Raw genomic sequence first — 22,470 nt, 5'->3', positions numbered from 1 at the left:
AAATTAAAAACCATTTTCAGTAACTAAACACGAACTTAAGTGTTAGCAAACGAATTGAAATCATCATATCAAACATGTGATATTTGTTAACACCAAAATCAAACGAATAACTAGTAATCTTAAGTAGTTAAAATTGGTAACTAACTAGTAAACAAAAATCAGTTTTCGGGTTTTACCGGGCCGGTCCGGATTTTGACACAATTTATCCCATGAAAATAAAAGTAATAATAAATTCAACTGTAGCAAAGTTAGGGTTTAAGAGGGTTTAAATAAATAAATAAAATAAAACCTCCAACATACAAGAAGCTGTTATTTGCAAACCAATTGAAATCATCATATTCTTATTATTATATCAACTATGGCTAAACCTAGGTTTGGTAAGAAACGACCAGGTAACACTCAATTTTCCTGTCTCCTTTTTATGTGTGTCTGTTTTTGTGGTTTTAGTTTGAAATTATAAGGGGTTTTTTTTTTTTTTTTTTTTTAATTTTAAATATAGGATTTAAAGGTTCACAAACAAATGAATCATTGAAAAAGCGGACCCGAAGAAATCAGTTTGTTCAACCTGATCCTCCTTCATCTCCAAGTGGTGATGATTCAGGTAAGTATAAAAAAATGTTCCTTTTTAAGTAATCTTGCCTTTTTGTAGTTTATTATTACTCAATCTGTGAAATGTGTTCCGCCCCTTAGAATTCTTTGTCGATTAATGGGCGGAACACATTTTACTTGTCAATATATGAGGGTGGGCGCTTTCAGAGACGAGCCAGATTTTTTTTTTTTCAGGGGGCAATTTCAAAGGTTGTTTGGCATACTTATAAGAGTCGTATCGAGAATGTAAAAAAATTGGACCCTAGCTCGGGGTTAGAAAATGGACCCTCAGTATAATTTCGTTCTCCACACCGGGTATAACACTCATATTCAAAAAGTACTAATTTTTTTTGATAAATAAAGACCACAAGTGTAGGGGAAAGTCTTATTAAATGAAAACTTATTCAATGATAATGTAGGGAATCCGAAAACTATAATTTTTTATGAAGTAATTAGCTTGTATATATATTTTTTCTACATAACTATTATAATTATTAAAAATTAAAACATCTTAAGTTTTTTATTCTATCAATGGAAAGATCTATCTCGAAGTTAATGCTTCGATAACCAATGACTTCTAAATAATAAGCTTATGACAACGAAGATAATATTTGTATATATTTCTTATTATTTTTTCTTATTTTGAGAAAAAAATTACATATATACCATTTAAGTTTTTAAAAATTACATTGTACCAAAATTGAAGTGGGGGCAGCTGACCCCGCTGCCCCATGCTAGAACCGTCCTTGGGCGCTTTTATATGTAAGTTTTGTATAATGCGGTCAACTAAGCAGATAAACAGTTTCTCAAGTGAGTGGCTTTTGTTGTGTTATCTACTGTTAGAAGTCGCAAAAGATCCTTTTAGGGTGTACAAAAATGACAGTTGCATAAAAAGGAACACTTGATAAGTGCGTTGCTATTTGTGCGTTTGTTTATTCCTTGTATTCATTTACAATTTACATACTTTGAAAGTGTTAATGTTTGCTATTCAGTTTAGTTTAATTGGGGTAATCTGGGTGGATTTTAGGTGACGTGTTAAGTTATGCATGTTGTTCAAAGCCAATAAATAGTGCTTGAGCTTATATGATTGCGGTTAGATAAACATGTTTTGTATTACCATGTTATGCAAAACCAATGCTTTTGCAAATTTCAGTATAGTATGTGGATAACATCTTTGTTACAGATTATTGTATGTATAGTTGTTTAAGCGTGGAAGACTTTTAGGCTTGTGGTTGGTTCTTTTATATTTTTAAAGGAGTGTTTGGCTGTAGCTTTTCTATAAGTGATAATGTAATATTAGATAATCAGAGTTTGATAATCAGTTAGGCTTAGAATAGGGTGTAAGATAGTGTTTTTCAGTGCTTGTAGTTGTATTGGTGTAACAATCAGATAGTTTAATTGTCTGGAGTAAATTGTGAGAAATGAAAGGCGTCTTACCAGAAACACGAATCCAAGCAATAGGGATACCATTTATGTATGTCCTTTTCAACATATCGAAAGTTATTAATTTTAATCTGTTATCTTATCTGTTCTCTGTAATGAGATCAAGGATCTTTGCATATATGAGCATTGATGTTGAGCCAAGTGTTATGCCTTTTGCATTGTAGATGCTTCACCTGAGAAACAAACGGATATCGTTTCAGAAGAAGAACGAGAGGAGGTGCCTGTTTACAAAGAACCAACAATGTATGATAATTTGTTAAAGACACTCGAGTCAACCAGTGAATCAATTAGCGATGCTTATAAGAGGAGGTAAGCTGTTTCTACTAGAAAATTTAGTTATTTTCTCTTAATATATATTTGTTTTTGCATCAATATTAATTAGCTCAAGATGATGGCTTTTTATCTTGATCTACTTTAAATTCAAGTTATACCAAAGATTTAAAATGACATTCGTGAGTTGCTTCTGTTATGGGTAGACAACGTGCAGAAGAAGGTAAAAGTGACACAGATGAAGATGAGGAAAATGATTTAGAGTCTTTAAGTGGTTCCGAAGAAAGTGGGAACGGTAAGAAGCATGTAATCTGACTCAGTTTCTAGAGAATAGTTTATCTTTTGTAATTCTAACATGTGTGTGTGTTTTGATGATCAGAATCCGAAAGTGGATCAGAAAGTGGCGCTTTGGACTCGACTGATTTAAAAGGAGATGGTTTGGCATCCATGGGAGAACCTATCGAAGATAATGCTTCCGATGGTAATGCCGATGATGATGATGACGACGACGATGAGGCATCTGATATGGATGGACAAGAATTCATGGAGAATGATCTTTCACTTTCAAAAGATTCAGAAAGTTCAAGGTATTGAGATAAGCCACACAACATCTTTGAATTTTTTTTCTTTATATGCAGTATTTTACTACAGTAGAACACTTCTGAATTGATGAGAAGATTGAGTTAGTCAGATTATATGCTATCTGATAACTATTTGCCATCAACGATATTCCCATGGGTAGATATATGTTTGAGCATTTATTTTTTATTCAAATCTTCATGCAGTTCTTTCTCTACTCACCTTAACTACAAATTATCGGTAGAAGTGACTAAAATACTCTCAACAAATAAAGCGAAGTATAAATGGAAGGCTGATGCAGCTAATTGCAAGTGGGTGGCAACCAAAGATCTGTGTTTAGAGGTATTTTGGCCATTATGCAACATTTTGACTTAGTTAAAAATTTATATTTGTTGTTTGTTTCTTAATTCATTATTATATTTGCAGGATTCCTACTCGACTCCTCCTTATGGTCTAAATCCTAAGTTATATGACCATTGGTTGCATAATTACAAGGCTTCAGACGTGCATGATTTTTATTCATCAAGATCAAGATCATTCTTCTCTCTTTGTAAGTGAATGATAGATAAAACTTGTGAATTATCTTTATTTATATTATCTATATAACTTTGTATGTATTTACTTACAGGTAACAGTTATCGGGATATATTGCACCACAACAAAAAGCCATTTTATCTTAGAGGCAGGGAAGAAGACACAAGTATCATGGATGCCTACTTGTTACACTCGGTGTGTGCATATTTATATTTGTTTTTTTTAAAAAGTTTTATTGTGTAGACTGTAGACTACAATAATGATCAAGGATTTTTTATTTATTTATATCATTTGTTATCTTGCAGCTAAATCATGTATTTAAAACAAGAGATCTCGTGACAAAGAATGACCGAAAGTTGGCAAAACTAAAAGAGTCGAAGCCTGAGGAAATTCTGGACGGAGATAATTTCCGTGACCAAGGATATACTCGTCCTAAGGTAAAACTATAGAATGTAAAAATCCCATATGATATATATTAAAGTGGTAGGAAAAACCTAAAAAAGAGAAGTGGGTTAAAAAGGCACTCAAAGCTTACTAGTATTGAAGTTATCTAACTTTTCTAGTCATATTTGACACATTAATTGTTTGACGAAATATTTAACAATTGGTCAAGAATCTGGCCTATCCATCTCAGCTTGTTTCGACTCATACTCAAAGTTTTGACCCAATTTCAAACCTGCCTGAAATGTGCATATTTTCGCCTTGTATTTAATTTTATATGAAGTTTTAAGGAATAATGGTTGCAATCAAATCCAGGTATTGATCTTATTGCCAATGGCAAGCATCGCATACCGAGTAATCAATAGACTGATTCAGCTGACCCCTCCAGGGAATAAGGTCAGCGTAAATGAGTAAATCCCACACAGGAAGATTTTGCGATGGTTCTAAATTTTTTATAATTACTATATTCTTTTTCAACAGGTTAATGTAGACCACATTGGTCGTTTCTCTGATGATTTTGGCTCTGGGAGGTCTGACGGCCAGGAGGAAGAAGATGGAATTTCCAAATCATCATGGAAAAAGTCAAAGCCATCAGATTTCCAGGCACTATTTGGAGGGAATAATAATGATCATTTCATGGTCGGCATCAAGTTTACCAAGTATGTTTTGTCATCAAACCAGCATCTGTTTAATCTGTCTTTACGGGCAGGGCCGGTAATGGTCAATGCGGAAACACTTCTGCCCAAAAGTTTAACTTTTTCATAAACAATTAGTGTGTTGAATTTTATTTATTTTTAACATAAATCATCTAATCCTTTTAGTACAATGATATGGGCAGTATTATGCATTAAAACCACATTTTTAGCTACTTCCAATATGTTACAGTTAAACATAATCTGCATTGATCTGTTCTTATGTATATTGGCAAATAATGCCGCCTCAAGTTTCATTGAATATGATACTGTTTGCGCCATTAGCTATGACCAATAACAATGGTATGTGCTTTTTAAACCTTCTGATATTCATATCAGCTTAAAGCTGTAGGCTGAATGCAATATTTAATTTATGAAAACACAAGTCATTGTGTATCTTGAGTATTTCAGTAACTATCAATTGTCAGGCTCTCTATTGTTAACTTTTTAGATCTAGAAACATTGTGAGATTCGTTTCAAAGTTTTATAGAATTGCATAAAGTTACATTTGATTCTGATGAGATTCTTAGAAATCTATTGTAAAGAATTGGTCTCTATGAACATAATAAATTTATTATCAGATGCTTTAAGTGTATGCATATATGCAATGAGTTTGCTTGCCGTTTGTCATTCTTCATTCCACTGAATTTTCTGTCAGGCTAGTGTAGAAATCAATGTTGAGAATCTTCTGATTTACATGTGGCCTAAATCTATATCTATACTTCTATACTACTTTATAATAATTCTAGGACCTCTTGTTGAATATTATAGATTTTGAGTATGCCATATTACCATTTTACCTTTAATGAATAAATTCAAACCATTAGTCCCTTATCTTCTATAATATCTTCACTACCCCCTTCACCACCACCACCACCAGTCGCTACTACCACATTGCTATCATCGCTACCACCAGCACATTGTGTGGGTACCCCTCTAGTATGTTCAAATGATTAGGGAAAGATATTATTGACTCAATGAGTATCTTGTGATTTTTGTAGGAAAACCATAAAGTTGTATAGTGATTTTTATACATCAGACATGATTGTTGCTTCTCCTCTTGGTTTGATCACCGTGAGTAAACAAAAGCTACTAGCTATTTCAATTTTTACCTGCTGTATCATGTTTTTTCATCAATTGTTTTTTCTAACTCTGCATCTTTGAGTTTTTCCTTTGTAGAAAATTGGGGAGGCTGAAGCGGAAAAGGAAAAAGATGTCGATTATCTGACTTCTATCGAGGTAATTCATCGTGCTTATTTACACCTTTTTATATGATGAAGCACGTGTGACATGTGCACATTCAGTTTATGCTCTTATATGCTAATGGAAGGTGCTCTTATCTTATGAATAGGTGCTGATTGTTGATCATGCAGATGTCATAACTATGCAGGTAAGGTGTCAGATACAACTTCTGTTTGCTTTGTTGATTTCTTTCGATCTAGGTCTTATGCTTTGTTGATTTCTTCTATAGATCTATTCTTCTTTTGATTATATATTTAACATCACTTGTGTAGAATTGGTCCCATGTGAATACTGTTGTTGAGCAGTTAAATCATAGACCGTCAAAACTTCAGGGAACTGATATTATGCGCATAAGACCATGGTATCTCTTCTATGCTATATATCTTTTTCTCTTCTCCTAAAGATATACCTTATGTTTGACAAGCTCAAACTTAAGTATAATATCAGAGTGTATGTCTAAGCTTTTCCAATTGCTTAGGTATTTTGAAGAACAAGCTCGGTTTTATCGACAGACAATTATTTTAGGATCTCATGTCAATCCAGGTAATCATTTAGGGTTAGTATTCCTTTTTATTACAAACTTTTAGGACTTCAAATATGCTGCGTTTATGCATATTTAGTGATTCTATATATGATGAAGTTTGAATCCATCTCATTTACCAGTGTTTTCCATTTACCAGATATTAATGCTTTGTTCAACAACCACTGCCTCAACTACGAGGGAAGGGTGAGAAAAGATATTGTTTATATTTACACAACATATTTTGGTGCATATTCTTTACTTCACTGTTGATCCCACTCAAATTCTTTCCTCATTCCACTGTAAAAGATTGAAACTGAAATTTGCAGGTGAAACTGTTTTGTGAGCACAAAGGTGTTCTTCCAAAAGTTTTGCTTCAAGTGAGGCAGGTTTGCATGTTACAAATCTTTACAATATTATTCTATGAGCTATAACACTTACTTCTGGTAGACTTTTTGTTATTTATCATTCTGTACTATGTAGCAGTGTGTTCTTACTATTACTTGTTTGTTTTACCAATTAACATTCAGATATATGAGCGTATTGATGCTGAATCAATAGTTGATGCTGATGATGCCCGTCTTGATTACTTTAAGAAAAAGGTATGTATTTTTATGAAGATTCTGATGATGCCTGAATCAATGGCAGATCCTTACAGTAATTGGTTTAAAATTGCCACATCTAACAGTGATTTAAAAGTAGATTTGACAAATTTCATACTTCTTGCAGGTCTTCCCAAAAATTCAAGATTCTGTGCAGGTATCATAATTATCGTATTACATGGTCAATTAAATAAGATACTTCCACTATCCGCTAGGTGGCTCCTTAGTAAATGATCATATATTCATGTAGGGTGGTATCATGATCTTTATTAGTTCTTACTTTGAGTTTGTTCGGGTACGGAACTTTTTGAAGTCCCAAGATGCATCCATGTGTCTGCTTGGAGAGTGAGACTTTACTCTTTGTTATCTTATTATACTGTGATCATTAAACTTTTCTTTTCGACTATCGTTTTTATGTGATCGGTAATTATCCAGGTACACAAAACAAAGTGATATATCCCGTTCACGTGTTTGGTTCTTTCAAGGAACGAAGAAGATTATGCTCTACACCGAGAGAGCCCACTTCTACCATAGATACAAGGTAAATTTATACAGGTGGCAGTTTTGACCCCTTCAAATTGAATTGCTGATTTTGGATCATATATTCGTGTTATATATCAGCTGGGTCAAACTGGTAAAACGGAAAAAGTTAGTGTAAAATGGAACAGGTATAAAGGGTTGTAGTGTTCAAATTTTATACGTCTGGAAGCCACTAAATTTGTATTCATAATGCATATAACTTCCTTTTAATTAAAAGTTCATGTTACCATCGGAATAATAAGGTGATTGCTGAAATAAGGTAAGTTGTGTAATTATACCTGAAATTGACTCAATTTACTAAAAAAGGATCAGAAAGTTTGGACAACTGTTTTGGGTGGGGCTGATCTGTTTCAACATGTATAAGGAAGTTTGATCGAACACTTTACCTAACTCACTCGGCTCGTCTGTTTTGCGTTTGTTGCACTTCTATTTTCAAGTTTTCCTTGCTTTTCTTTTTTCTAATCTAGGTTCTACTGAAAACAGATTCGTGGTATTCAGAATTTGATTATTTACTCTCTTCCTGAGAGGAAAGAGTTCTACCCCGAGGCATATCTTCAAACCCTAATTATTTATTCGTGACAGATACTCTTTCGCATACGTTTTGATAATGTGTTTTTTATGTGCTTGCAGATTGTTAATATGCTTGAAGGGTCTCATAGCATGAATTGCACAGTCCTCTTTTCTCGCTTTGATCTTCTTCGGGTAACCATCTTTATTTACTATCTTTCCATAGGAATGTATTCCTTTCTTCGTATGTATGGATGTGTTTGGGTGACGGGTAAAGCAGATAATATGTGTACGAGTTTGGTTGAGTTGCCTAAAAAGCCTTTTGCTAAAACAAAAGTGTTTTTTTTAACAAGACATTAAGTGCACATCGTGCCACTTTGATCCCTATGACATGCTCCCTTGTTAGCCAAGCCAATGTTCTTTTGACTTGTTTGACCTATTTCGAGATAACACATGACCCAGATGAACTCATTCATAAGTAAATGGGTCGAAATTACCAAGTGTACTTATATCCTTTAAAAAATTTCTTCTCTTTAGCTGGAGAGAATTGTTGGTACTACCCCGGCAAAAAGGATGGTGACATCAGATAAGCGTATCTTCACGTTCTGTTAGTTAAATCTATTTGATAGACCGTCGACAATAAGATATATCTCAAAAAAAGCTATACCTACAAGAGAATATAGCGGTTGGATTCTAATGAGTTGGTATGGGACCAAACTGAATTTCAGAGTGACAATACTTCAATTGGAGCTTCAAAAGTACATGTCAATTCTTGAGATTTCTTTGGAGAGAACAAATTTTGCTTCATTAGAGTGAACGTAGAAGTTTTTAATATATTTTTTTTTTCTTTTTTTTGAACGGCAAATGTAGAAGTTTTAAATATTGCTGCCAATATAAAGTGGTTTGCCATTTGAACTATGTAATACGGTCATTTATCATCGTTATTAATTACAATAGTGAAATTTTGGAACGAGTAGTGATTTATGTTTTGTTAGTATATTCATTTTATTTCGTCCTTAAAAAAAATGATTCAATTTGAATTTACAGCATGTAAATGTGTAATGGGACGGAAGTTAGTTCGTTAATGAATAATGGGGGTTATAGCTTATCTTATTTAGTGATGACTTGTTTTGTTTCCTACTTTTTTTTTATTTATAGAGTTGAAGTTTATCACTTATTATGGACATAATTTAAGGATTAGTATATGTGAATGTAACTAACTATGAACGAATGTCTATATGGTAAAAAAAATTAAAGTTGTGTTCATTGATTGTAATAAATTTCAAATCTTATCAATTGTACGTATTCAGATATATGTGACAATCATATAAGCTGTTACTTTTAAGTTTTTTGATTAATTGATTGATAGTAATAATAAATTCATATGTTGATAAGAATAGACAACAAATTATGATCTGGTTCTAGTTACTTAGTGATCAGCTAATTATACTTCTTTCTTGTACGTAAGCCTGTCAATAGATGGATATGGATTAAATAATGATCTAATCCTTTAGTCATCCAACTTAAATAAATCATGATATCCACATCCAAGTATGGAATGTATTAGTTAAAGAGAAAATAGCTTAGATACTCAAAAACCATCTTCAATATACGAAAATACCCAATTTTTTTCGAATTCAACAAAAATACCCATAAAATCGCAAGACCGCACGGAGGAGTTGCGGATCGCAAGGAATCCTTGCGTTCGCAAGCAAGTCTTGCGATCCGCAAGGATTTCTTGCGATCCGCAAACAAGGCTTGCAATTTTGACTTTTTTTTACTTATGGGTAAGATTTTTTGTGAGATTTTCTTGTACTTGTTAAGATAGCAATCAGATTTTTATGTACTTTTTTTTTACTTATGAATTTACCAACAACTTTTCACCATAATTTTTTGTTTCTTTCAATTTGCAAAGTAAAATGTATGTTTTTCTTAGCTAATAAGTATTTAGTATTTGATTTAGTTTTTAATTTAGTTTTTGTTTGAAATTTAGAGTTTGGATGGAAGTTTGGGGCTAAACTCTGAGTCTTCTTATGTACTGATGTGTCACTTAGAACTGAGACGGTTTCTATGTTTTCATTATGGAAAATTGAAATTTAACAAGTGAAATTTGCTACTGTTTGTGTTTCTTAGATTATGGTAATCTTGAAAGACATAAATCTAGTAACAAAGTTAAGATTAAAATTTATTAAATAGTAATTTCAACAGGTTTTATCAAGAAAATGGACCACGTTATTACTGCACTCGAGTCAAAGGTTATTGCTATGTGCTTGAAATTTACAGAAACTCGATGATAAATATTTTTGAGCAAGTAGGTTTTTTAGTTGACTAGAGATAAAAGAAAGTTTCAACTTTGTACAGGTCCTTACTTGGCTGGGTTTTTGGTAGTTGGTACTGTTCTTTCAAAAACCCTTGTATCTTTGCAGTATTATTTCTCAACATTGTAAATACAAGATTGGTCCTCGTGGGTTGCCACTTTTTGCAACGGCATTAAATACTAAATACTTATTAGCTAAGAAAAACGTACCTTTTACTTTGCAAAGTGAAATTTTGTTGGTAAATTCATAAGTAAAAAAAGTACATAAAAATCTGATTGCTATCTTAACAAGTACAAGAAAATCTAAAAAAAAATCTTATCCATAAGTAAAAAAGAGTCAAAATCGCAAGCCTTGCTTGCGGATCGCAAGAACTCCTTGCGGATCGAAAGACTTGCTTGCGAATCGAAAGGATTCCTTGCGATCCTCAAGCAAGGCTTGCGATCCGCAACTCCTCCTTGCGGTCTTGCGATTTTATGGGTATTTTTGGTGAATTCGAAAAAAGCTAGGTATTTTCGTATATTGAAGATGGTTTTTGGATATCTAGACTATTTTCTCTTAGTTAAATCGATATACATTCTGGTCTTGTAGCTCCTTCATAGCAAACTAGGATGTTCCCCAATCCCCGTGTTGCGGGGCTCATAATTATTGTTTTTTCACGTTATATTCTTCAAATACAATACTACAAACAAAACATCGTAATTATTGTTTTTTGGCGTTATATTCTTCAAATACAATACTACAAACAAAACATCATAAATGTGTTTACTGATTTAAATAAAAAAAAATGCTAAAAAAACACGATTGTTTGTTTTCTAATAACACCAATACCATACCCGCATTAACATGTTTATGTTTACTCCTAATTACCAAATAAACTCAAAACAAAATATTTTAAATTACTTTTTGTCTAATTAAAAACATCTTAAAGACTTGAAGTTAGATTTTCAAAAATGAAAAAAAAAAAATTCCAAATTCCATCTAAAAAAACTTTAATATATAAAAGACATTTTTGTTCATAAAAAAAGGATAATTTAAAAAACAAAAGAAGAAGATAATAACCAATAAAAATTTCAATTTATTATATTTATTTGTTTTATCAAACCCATAATAAGTCAAAATGTCAAATATCATTAGAAAAATTGGGAAAGCACATCAACATTTTATCATGCAACAAGCCTTACAAAATTGTTTTATCTATATCTTATACTTCTAATACTATCTTATAAAGTATTTTGCCTTTTTTTTTTTTTCAAATTTTAATTAAGTAATTGAACTACCTATATTATCATTCTTCTTTATTCACAAATTTAAACATATCTACCTAATATACTATAATACCCTTAAATCTCAACCATTTATTTTTTTCTCTCATCAAATCTCAACCACTCATTTTTTTTTCTCTTTCCTCCATTAATCATTTTATTCTTCTAATTCATTCAAAATCTTTTATCTCAAAACCGTATATCGATTAATTATAAAAATTGTATGGGTGTTCTTAAAATTTCATGCTCTTTCATTAAAGATGTCATTCGATATACTTTCGACGAATTTCTAAATTCGAGGTATGGTTAAGGCATTTGGCTATCATACTCTATGACTTGACTTATCACCCCCACCATCTCACCGTCGCAACGCGCGAACACTATCTCTCATTATCTTATAAAGCATTTTGTCCTTTTTGAAAATCTCAATTCATGATTTGAAGTACCTAAAATACCCATCTTCTCTATTCACTAATTTAAACATCCTTATCTAATATACCTATAATACCCTTAAATCTCAAACACTCGTTTTATTCTCTCTACTCAAATCTCAACCATTCATTTTTTTTTCCTCCATAAACCATTTTATTCATCTAATTCATTCAAAATCTTTTATCTCAAAAACCGTATATCGATAAATTATAAAAATTGTATGGGTGTTTTTAAAAGTTCGAACTCTTTCATTAAAGATGTCATTTGATATACTTTCGACGAATTTATAAATACGATGTGGAACTTATACGGATAAAGCATTTGGTCACACTCTATAACTTATCACCTCCTATGACCTATCACCCCTATCATTTTACCGCCGAAATGCGCGAGCACTTTCCTTCGTTAATACTAAAAATAAAAATGTGTCTTGGAATCAAACCCACGCACATGGTTATGATGAAACTAAGAGATCTTTAAATAGATTTTAAGGACAAAGCTATTGTAACTAATAATCAAAGAAATAAACAGTTGGATGTTCATCTTTATTAAATCAAAGAAAAGAAGAGTTTTAATACATAATAAAACTAGAACAAACCCTAACATCCAAGATTGATTATCGGTGAAACAAAGGAAAAGGTTTTTTGTAACGGTAAAGAAAACACAACGGCTGTCACGGAATGTTAAAATCCCTAGGCAACCCATCACATTATATATAAAGAGCTTCATTCTTTCTCTTCTGCCCCCTATGCTTCTTCCTCTTCCATATTAGTCTCTCCAGTTTCCTTCTTCTGCTTAATGACACTTCTGGTACCTTATCTTACCTATATTAACCAAATTAAGTTAGAAAACAATTAAGTTGTATATTTAACAGCCCCCAACAACTTAATTGTGGAAGATGTCAAATAATCCAAGTTGATCACAAAGTAACTTGAGCTGAATAACTGTAACATTCGTGAAATTTGACCCGTTTGACTCTTATTAAACGTGATTTAACGTGATTATTTGATTCTCGAACCATTGACCTAAACGTGTTAATGACTAATTGTTTTAGTAGTTTAAGTAATTAATTCATTTAAAATTTGAATTAAAGACGTGCCTTTATGCTAAGTGAGATTATGTGAATGTATTGGTCGGGTTAGAACGTAAAACGATTTTTTTTATGTTGATTAGAAACGTAATCGGGTGATCCATGGGTCGACCCATGACCCAACTCTATCCTAAACCACCCAATCACACTCTTCCACTCTTTCCCTTCCATTCATTCAACTCACCCAATCTCCTTTCCTTTCTCTCACTATACTAAATGCAAGACTTCTTATCTCTCTCTCTAAATTCTTCTTATCATTTAATGTTGTTGAGTTCATACTTGTAATAAATTCATCATCACTAACATCAAGTAATCATCATCTCAAATCTTGGAAAGTCAAATCGGAAGGAATCCTCATAAATAGCTCAATTTTGGGTTGTGACCTTGGAGATGATTTCATAAGGTAAATTTAACTTAAATAGCATCATTTTATGTTTATAAACAAGTCATAAGTAAAACCCTTGGAAGTTTTAGTCAAAATCGAATCAAAAGTCAAATTAGGGTTTAATATGAACTAAATGGGTTAAAAATCGGGTTTGTTCTTTGTTGGATGTTACGAGTCAAATCTTTGCAGTAAAACATGTTTATAAACATGTCACAAGACTAACATATACGATTTTTAGGCAAAAATGCTGGTTAAAATTGATTTAAACCCAAATTAGGGTTTATTGACTTATTATTAGGTCAAAAATTAGATTTCTAGATTTTTACAATTATGGGTCGAATCTAAAGGAGGAATTGGATTTGTTATCATTCATCTAAGTCATCAAAGCACAAAACACATTTCAGGTCGTCACCATATCGATCCTTGCTTAATTAGGGTTCTTGTGTTCTTGGCCAAGTTTGACTTTTAAAAGTCAACTGTGGCAGATTTGGTCAAAAACGAGATTAAACTCGAAATTGTGTTAATGATCGGTTTTTGGAAGGTGGAATACACTTAATGTTACTTGTTGTGATATTGGGCATAGTTGTCGACTCGTAACTTTTGACTCGACTTGAAAACCTGATTTCTGACTCGTGACTCGAAACGTGACTCGACTCGTAAGAGTCCGGACATTTGTATATACTACATAATAGTGTATAATTATATATATATGTGACGTATTTATAAACAAATTCTAAGTGGATTACTTTAATACATTACCAAAATATTACATACTCGATACTTTTAAGTCATAAACTTACAGTTTATCTCCAAATTTGTACTAAAAGAATAAAAAATACATATATAACATAAAAAATAATGTAACCATAAATATGATATATAATATATAACCATATTATCAAACTATAACAGTGATAAATTTGCGACTCGTAGTGACTCGTTTCAAATTCACACCACGACTCGTAAGAGTCAGGAAAAAAATGAGTCACACAACGAGTCGCCTCGTTTTCGATCCAAATCGACTCGACTCGTAAGAGTCGACTCGTGACTCGTAAGAGTCTAACAACTATGATATTGGGTACATCACCCACATGCCTGGAAGCTTTGTAAACCGATATGTACACCAAAAATTGAGTTTTTGGGTCAAAATGCTTTGTGTTCTTGTTCTTGAGCCAACCCAGATGCTCCCTCCCCTGCACCACCGTAATTTACGCCTGTGATGGCGTAGCTTACGCCCCTCTCCTTCTTCAAATCGAGGGTTATGCCCAAAAGCTTCTGTTTACACCCAACTAGACGCTGAAATCGAGCTTTCTGAGCCACCGTAACCTACGGTGAAATCCACCGTACCTTACGCATGTTCTGACTTCATCTACCGTACCTTACGCCCCTATATGCCGTACTTTACGCCCCCTATAAATTCTGCCACCGTCTGTTACGTCACCACCACCGTACCTTACGGTGGTGTATGTCTTTTGATTCCCAGATTTGATAATTCTCTTCCTTGACCCTTGAATTAATTGGGTTTCATCTTAAACTCCTAGTATCTTAAAAAGAAATGGAGATTTGATTTGTTGTCCTTGGAGAAGATGAAAATGGCTAGAGTCCTGTACTTGCTCCTGGTTTATGAACATGGTGATAATGATATAACATACATACATATATATATATATATATTCATATAAACTAGTAGTGTTTTGGTCGGTTAAAAAGGAATAGGTGGGGTCGTCCAGAACTATAAGTCGACAATTGTAGATTTGATTTTTATACATTAATTTAAATTACATACAAATTTATGTACTTACATAATTAATAACACATGTCATAAAACGGAATGATAGGTCGTGAACATTGAAGAATTCAGGACTTTCGAAACTCGTCAAATACCTATAAATCAACTATAACTTGACGATATAAGGCAAAGGTGAGTTTCGTAGCCCCTATGTTTACATTATTTGGGGTGGAAAGTGTACTTGGTCGTTTAAATGTTGTCGGATGATATACCTTGTTATAATATGGAACGGGGCGTATATGTGTTAATGGACGTATATGTGTGATAATAGTCATTGGTTTATATTATATAAGACGTTATGTTATTCATATATTCGTGGACGTGGACGTGGACGGTGGATTGACGAATCCACACCCGGTATGAACATTACCGTGGATATGGGTTGTTTAACCTAAATGTGGACGATATTGCATGTATGGACGATTATTGGACGTTGATTTTGATTTGTGTTGACTTGTGATAACGTGAAACCTTTTAGGGTTCCTTGGACGTGATTAGGTATCCTAATCCTCGTATATCGTTAACGGTGGATATCCCGACACACTTAATTCTCATTATTTAAACCTACGAACTCACCAACTTTATGTTGACCCGTTTTAGTACACTTTTCAGGTGAACATGTGAATCAAAGACATGTTGGATGATAATTGATTGTTTGCATGCTAGGAGTGGACTTGGACTTGACTGTGGATCCGTGATTCATTGTCCCTGCTTATGGGTTATGCTTAGGATCATATACCATCTTTTGTACTCTCTTTTGTAAACGTTTGATGGTCGTGCTCCTTATGCATTTTTGTATGGTCTCGGATTTGTAATTGATTAACTTGGATGGATTCCCAATCCTTTTAATGCATCTAGATTTGTCTCTACTTAATTTCCATGTCGTGCTGTGCTTTTCTTGTGATATCCCATTATTCCGCCTTGTTGGGGTGTTACAATAACAGGCAAGCCTTTTGTAAAGATATCAGCCAAGTTTTCCTCAGAGTTCACTTTGACAGTTTCAATGATTCCATAACCAATTTTTTCTCTAACAAAGTAAAGGTCTATCTCAAAGTGTTTGGTTTTTTCATGGAATACAGGATTGGCAGTGTATAGCTGCCTTACTGTCACATTGAACTTGAGTGGGCATTTCTCTCTTAATCTTAAATTCATCCATAACTTTGAGAATCCAGATTATTTCACAAGTCACTGCAGCAATGGCTCTAAATTCAGCCTCTGCAGATGACCTTGAGATAGTTGGCAGCTTTTAGCTTTTCCAAGAAATGAGAGATCCACCAAGAAAGAGACAGAAACCAGTGGTACTCTTTCTGGTAGTGATCTTCTTGGCCCAATCAGAGTCTACATAAGCAGAGAGAGTAAGAGTGGTATCCCTTTTGAAGAGGATACCTTACCTGGGGATCCCTTAAGATATCTAAGAACTCTCATTGCAAGTCTTAGATGAGATTCATAGGGATCATGCATAAATTGACTTAAGTTGTGAACTGCATAAGAGATATCAGGTCTGGTAAGGGTTAAATAAATCAACTTTCCAACCAGTTGTTGATACTCAGTGACATGCTCAAGAGGCTTGTCAATATCAGACTCCTTAGAGAACACAAAGTTAGGTTCAATAGGAGTTTGGATTGGTTTACAACCAAGGAGTCCAAATTCAGAAATAAGGTCAAGAGCATATTTCCTTTGTGACATGCATATACCCTCTTTATCATAAATAACCTCAATACCAAGGAAATACCTTTACTTACCTAGATCCTTTATAGAAAACTTTGATTTCAAGAAGGCCTTGCACCTCTCAATTTCAGTTTGGCAGTTTCCTGTCACAACTATATCATCCACATACACAAGTAAAATAATAAACACATTATCAACAGATTTGGTATAGAGAGAGTAATCACTCTTGTTTTGAATAAAGCCATTTTCAACCAAGGAACTATTGAGTTTTTCATTCCATTTCCTAGGAGCTTGTTTCAGTCCATAAAGGGACTTGACAAGCTTATAGACTTTAGGGTCAGAACCAGAGTGATAGCCTGGAGGAGGTATCATATAGACAACCTCATCCAGGTCACCATAGAGAAAGGCATTGTTGATGTCTAATTGGTTAATAGGCCACTCATTTTTTACAGCAACATGTAATAAGACACCTTATAGTTACCATTTTCACAACAGGGGAGAAGGTCTCATCAAAGTCAATTCCAAATCTTTGACTGTAACCTTTGGCCACAAGTCTGGCCTTGTACCTATGAACTTCACCATTTGATTTATACTTGATCTTGTACACCCACTTACACCCAATGGGTGTCCTATTAGAAGGTAAATCAGTTAAGACCCAAGTTTTGTTGTTATATAAAGCCTCCATCTCACAATTCATGGCATCAAACCAAAGAAGTTCTTGAGATGCGTCATGATAAGTTAAGGGTTCCCTAAGTTTGTTAAAAGTTGGAAACAAAACAAAGATTATCAACTTTTAGCCTAGAATAGCACACAAAATTGGAAATACAGTGTTTGGTCTTAGTACCAAGGACAAAGTCATTGAGGATTTTTGGTGTTTTAATGGTTCTGTTGGACCTTCTAAGAATAGGAGGGTCATTTTCCTTATAAGTTGTTTCATGTTCAGTGGTGTCCTCAGAATTAATGTTCTCATCCAAGAGTGTTGCTGTGAGCTGCTCCCTAACAGATTCTGTTGCACTACCAGAGGGAACCATGTCACTGCCCTCACTTTCAGTGTAATTAGTTACTCTCTCTTTCATCATTGGACATTAATGGACTTAAGGCTAATTGTTCATTATCAAGAAAGACAGAATCAAGAGGTTTTAAAGTAGTTTTATTTTGATCAAAAGTTTTATTCCCAAGAGACTCCTTAACCATTTTTAGAGGAAAAATCCCTTCATAAAATTTGACATCCCTAGAAAAGAAAACAGTTTTATTATCCAAGCTAAATAGTTTGTAACCTTTCTTCTCATTGGAATACCCAATGAGAATGCACTTTTCAGACCTACTAGAGAACTTGTCATCATTATTTAAAATGGTAGAAAAACACAAACAGCCAAAAGACCTAAGGTGAGAGAGATTAGGTTTAGACCTGTAAATCAACTCATAAGGGAACTTTCCAGATAAAACAAAAGAGGGTAACCTGTTAATCAAGTAAGTAGCAGTTAGAACAAAGTCAGACCACAAATTTAGAGGCAACCCCCTTGAAACATAAGGGTTCTTGCTACATTAAGCAAGTGCCTATGTTTCCTTTCAACAATCCCATTTTGTTGAGGAGTATAAACACATGAGGTTTGATGTATAATACCATGTTGGTTCATGAAAGAATCCGTTCTTTGGTTTAAAATTTCACTCCCATTGTCACTTCTTACCACTTTAATGGTTTTATTAAACTGGTTTTTAATCAAATTATGAAAATTCACAAAATTGTCAAAGGTTTCATCTTTGCTTTTCAAAAGGAAGACCCACACAGCTTTGGTATGGTCATCAACTATGGTGAGGATGGATTTGTATCCTTCTCTGCTTTGGACCTTGTAAGGTCCCCACAAGTCTAAATGAACCAGATCCCCAAGAGAGTGAGTCTTGTGTTTACTTAAAGGAAAAGACTCCCTGGTTTGTTTGGCTTTGTGACACACTTCACATGGTGAAGAAACAGTATGATCATCAAGTTTTAAAGAATTTTTAAGAGTCAACAGAACAGGTTCAGCAGGGTGGCCTAGTCTATTGTGCCATAGTTGGGAAGACAAGTTGCATTCAAATTGCACATGGTTACTTAGGGCATGATTACCTTGTAATTATTTTTGAAAATGTAAAGCCCCCCACTTTGTCTACCACTCCTAATCACTTTCTTTGTTTGTAAATCATGTATAACACATCTATTTTGATCAAAACCTACATAAACTTTACTGTCCCTAGTCAAACAGTACACAGAAAGCAGATTTACACAATATTCTGGCACATACAAAACCCCAAACAAGATAATATTGTTTTCAAGTCTTAAATCACCAATTTTAAGTACTCTAGCTTGAGTACCATTGGGGTGTCCCACTGTAAGACCTAGGCCAGAGATATCATGAACATTAAACAACTTTTCACTACAAGTCATATGAGTGTTGGCATCGGAATCAGATATCCTACCATTTTCAAACATAGTGGTTTTTGCAGTAATATTGGAACAGTAGAACATAGAAAAATTAGAGTTAACTAGAGTTGAAAAATGTACCTGCCATATTGGCATGCACACTCTTAGAAGGAGGCTTATCAGTCAGAAGATTGATTAACTTAGCATATCGATCAGGGGTTAGGGTTATATTGGATCCAGAATTTGAACCAAATATAGAACTACAACCAAAACCAGAACTGGAAGCAATAATAGAACCAATAGAGTTATTATTAACCATAGCATTATGACTAGATTTAAAAGAAGATTGAGATGGATTTATTCTAGCATAAGTGTTTCTTCCATAACCAGGAGGATAACCAACCACCTCAAAGCATCTATCAAGGGTATGACCATATTTGAGACAACCAGAACACTGAAGTGAGGTGTTTGGTCCTTTTCTTTCAAAATTTTTGTTATTTTCAAAAAGACTTTTTTGGTTAAAAAATCCTATTACTTTCATAGGTTTTGTTTGAAAATTTATTACCAAGGTTTTTCTTTCCACTTTCAAAAGTTTTTGCCAAAAAAAAAACAGTATTATGAGGTTTTGAGTGGTTGTCAGAAGTGTTAACACCTCTGTGAGACTCCTCTCTAGAGATAATAGCAAAGGCAGTCTTGATTTTAGGTAAAGGGCCCTTTAACATAATGTTACTTCTAACAGGCTGATACACATCATCAAGTCCCATAAGGAATTGCATGAGTTTTAAAAGTTGTTGATGATCATAAATTTCTTTTGCAGCATTACAAGAACAAGTGGGTAACTTAACAAGAGCATCAAATTGTTTCCAGAGTGAGTTTAAATTATGATAGTATTCAGAAATAGGTTTTCCATTTTGTTTTAAAGAATGAATTCTGTGATGAAGATTGAATGTAATAGAACCATCAACTTTGTCATAAGTTTCTTTCAGTTCCTCCCAAACCACTTTTGCATTTTTTGTAAAAATTTGTCCCAAATAAAGTTCTTCAGTAACAGAGTTAAGAATCCAAGAAAGAACCACAAAGTTACATATATCCCACTGTCTAGACAAGACATCATTATCAACATATTTCACACAGGTTCCAGTAATAAATCCTATTTTGTTTTTAGTTTCAAGTGCAAGTTCCATTGCACATACCCAAACCTTATAATTTTCTGTGCCTTTGAGTTTGAAATTAATTAAAGGTGTTCCTGAAGTATCACTAGCATGCAAATACAATTCATCACCAAAATTCAGTTTGCTAATTTGAGTACCAAACACATTAACATCACCCAAAAAATCATCAACAGTTTCATTCATAGGAGTTTCACCATTAACATTAGCCATAATGATAGACAAACACAAAAAACAAATAACAAAAAGGAATAAGAAGAACAAGTAAACACAAAAAACAACAGAAAGAACCCTAAAGGTAAACCAGGTAAGGAACCAGATTCAAGACCACTCAAGTGGCTTGACAAGTATTACCTAGTACCTCTCTTATACCAGAAAACAGGGTTAGAACAGATATAAAGTAAAGAGCATAGAATACTAGAAACAAACATAAAACACACACACACATAAATAGATAAGCACAACAAGATAACAACCACTTTAAGGCAGATAGTAGAGAGGTCCAAGTCTATAGGCCAAACTCTTTGTACTCAGAGCACTCCAAGAACAAAGCAATTTGCTACGACGAGGTAGGAAGAAATACACTTATAGTGGGGTCTCCAACAGTAATTCTAGTGTTCGTATAAGTAAAAGGCAACAGAGGTTTTTGAAGAAGATATTCGAAAGAAAACCTAGATCTCAACCCGATATGGACTCTACAATGGTCAACCAACTTTTTATAAAGAAGAGATCAACACAGAGAATCCTTATGCAAAAGAAGATAGAGATATACCAGAGGCAAGACTACAACTCCTAAGAAAAAATAAGAGGAGTCCCATACACCAGTAAAGTAGATATAATAGAATCAATCGATCAAATACAAACCCTAGAAAGAGTAATATTTGAATTGAGAAGGAAATAAAGAAGATATAAACTATATATTAGTATATATATATATATATTTTGAAGAAATAGTATCGATTCAGAGAAAGCCCTAGAAAGAGAAACGCCAAATCGATATAAACCCTAAAAAATAAAAAAACAGATTAAATGAGAAATCAATCGAAGCAAACCAAGGTCTGAATCGAGATAATAGCTAACCTGTCTCTGATACCATGATGAAACTAAGAGATCATTAAATAGATTTTAAGGACAAAGCTATTGTAACTAATAATCAAAGAAATAAACAGCTGAATCATCTTTATTAAATCAAAATAGAAGAGTTTTAATACATAATAAAACTAGAACAAACCCTAACATCCATGATTGATTATCGGTGAAACAAAGGAAAAGGTTTTTTGTAACGGTAAAGAAAACACAACGGCTGTCAGGGAAAGTTAAATCCCTAGGCAGCCCATCACATCATATATAAAGAGCTTCATTCTTTCTCTTCTGCTCCCTAAGCTTCTTCTTCTTCTTCCATATTAGTCCCTCCAGTTTCCTTCTTCTGCTTAATGACACTTCTGGTACCTTAACTTACCTACATTAACCAAATTAAGTTAGAAAACAATTAAGTTGTATATTTAACATGTTACAAAGTTGTACTGTTGACCAACTCTTCCACTGTTTGTGTTAAGACCATTTGTAAGGGTAGGTTAACACCATAGGTGAAGAAAGATGATTCATTCGGTGAATTGTTACGGAACTGAGGGTGAAAGGTCGGTGATCACATGAGTCGGCGAATCACTTCACCGAGGTGAAAGTAATGGTTTTCTTCTGCACTTTCTTGTTTTATTTGTGTTTTAGCAATATTCCCCCACCTGTAGGTTATCATTATTACTTCATGTGTGTTATTTTATTTTATTAAATTAATCATAGATGGACAAGAAAGATATTTAGAATTTGGAGAAATAGTTTTTTTGTTATATTTTTCTTTTCTATTTTAAACTTTATATTATAATTTAGCTTTGTTATTGTTATTTTTTCTTTTTTAAAACAACACTTTTATTATTATTATTATTATTATTATTATTATTTAGTTTTCATTTATGTCTTTTTTTTTAATTAATGAGGTTTTAATTT

At 33.4% G+C, this 22,470-nt stretch overlaps 2 protein-coding genes and 1 long non-coding RNA gene across 3 annotated transcripts; 2 read left to right on the top strand and 1 right to left on the bottom strand.

Moving 5' to 3' along the window:
• The first annotated feature begins 253 nt into the window (after window positions 1-253).
• On the top strand, window positions 254-8,928 carry LOC122600035 (U3 small nucleolar RNA-associated protein 25). The gene is made up of 25 exons (XM_043772679.1): window positions 254-392; window positions 500-601; window positions 2,196-2,340; window positions 2,508-2,596; window positions 2,681-2,888; window positions 3,087-3,222; window positions 3,307-3,430; window positions 3,509-3,609; window positions 3,720-3,851; window positions 4,171-4,251; window positions 4,336-4,514; window positions 5,549-5,621; window positions 5,727-5,786; window positions 5,899-5,937; window positions 6,062-6,150; window positions 6,268-6,332; window positions 6,470-6,516; window positions 6,639-6,698; window positions 6,840-6,911; window positions 7,039-7,068; window positions 7,162-7,256; window positions 7,347-7,452; window positions 7,935-7,997; window positions 8,082-8,153; window positions 8,496-8,928. The coding sequence occupies exons 1-25, from the start codon at window positions 359-361 to the stop codon at window positions 8,568-8,570; spliced, it is 2,277 nt and encodes a 758-aa protein (XP_043628614.1). The 5' UTR covers window positions 254-358; the 3' UTR covers window positions 8,571-8,928.
• A 4,362-nt stretch (window positions 8,929-13,290) lies between these two features.
• Window positions 13,291-16,083, top strand: LOC122602362. Its single transcript, XR_006324228.1, has 3 exons — window positions 13,291-13,463; window positions 15,284-15,366; window positions 15,847-16,083. It is a non-coding gene; the product is annotated as an uncharacterized LOC122602362 (long non-coding RNA).
• A 1,875-nt stretch (window positions 16,084-17,958) lies between these two features.
• Window positions 17,959-20,682, bottom strand: LOC122601110. Its single transcript, XM_043773881.1, has 4 exons — window positions 19,866-20,682; window positions 19,442-19,774; window positions 19,182-19,275; window positions 17,959-18,361 (listed from the first exon to the last, which is right to left on the bottom strand). The coding sequence occupies exons 1-4, from the start codon at window positions 20,680-20,682 to the stop codon at window positions 17,959-17,961; spliced, it is 1,647 nt and encodes a 548-aa protein (XP_043629816.1).
• Between the last annotated feature and the right edge of the window lie 1,788 nt (window positions 20,683-22,470).

The sequence above is a fragment of the Erigeron canadensis genome, chromosome 5 (assembly GCF_010389155.1).
Source record: "Erigeron canadensis isolate Cc75 chromosome 5, C_canadensis_v1, whole genome shotgun sequence".
Lineage (NCBI taxonomy): Eukaryota > Viridiplantae > Streptophyta > Magnoliopsida > Asterales > Asteraceae > Erigeron > Erigeron canadensis.
Note: the sequence above shows the minus strand (reverse complement) of the source record. Positions and strands in the feature narration are given on the sequence as shown.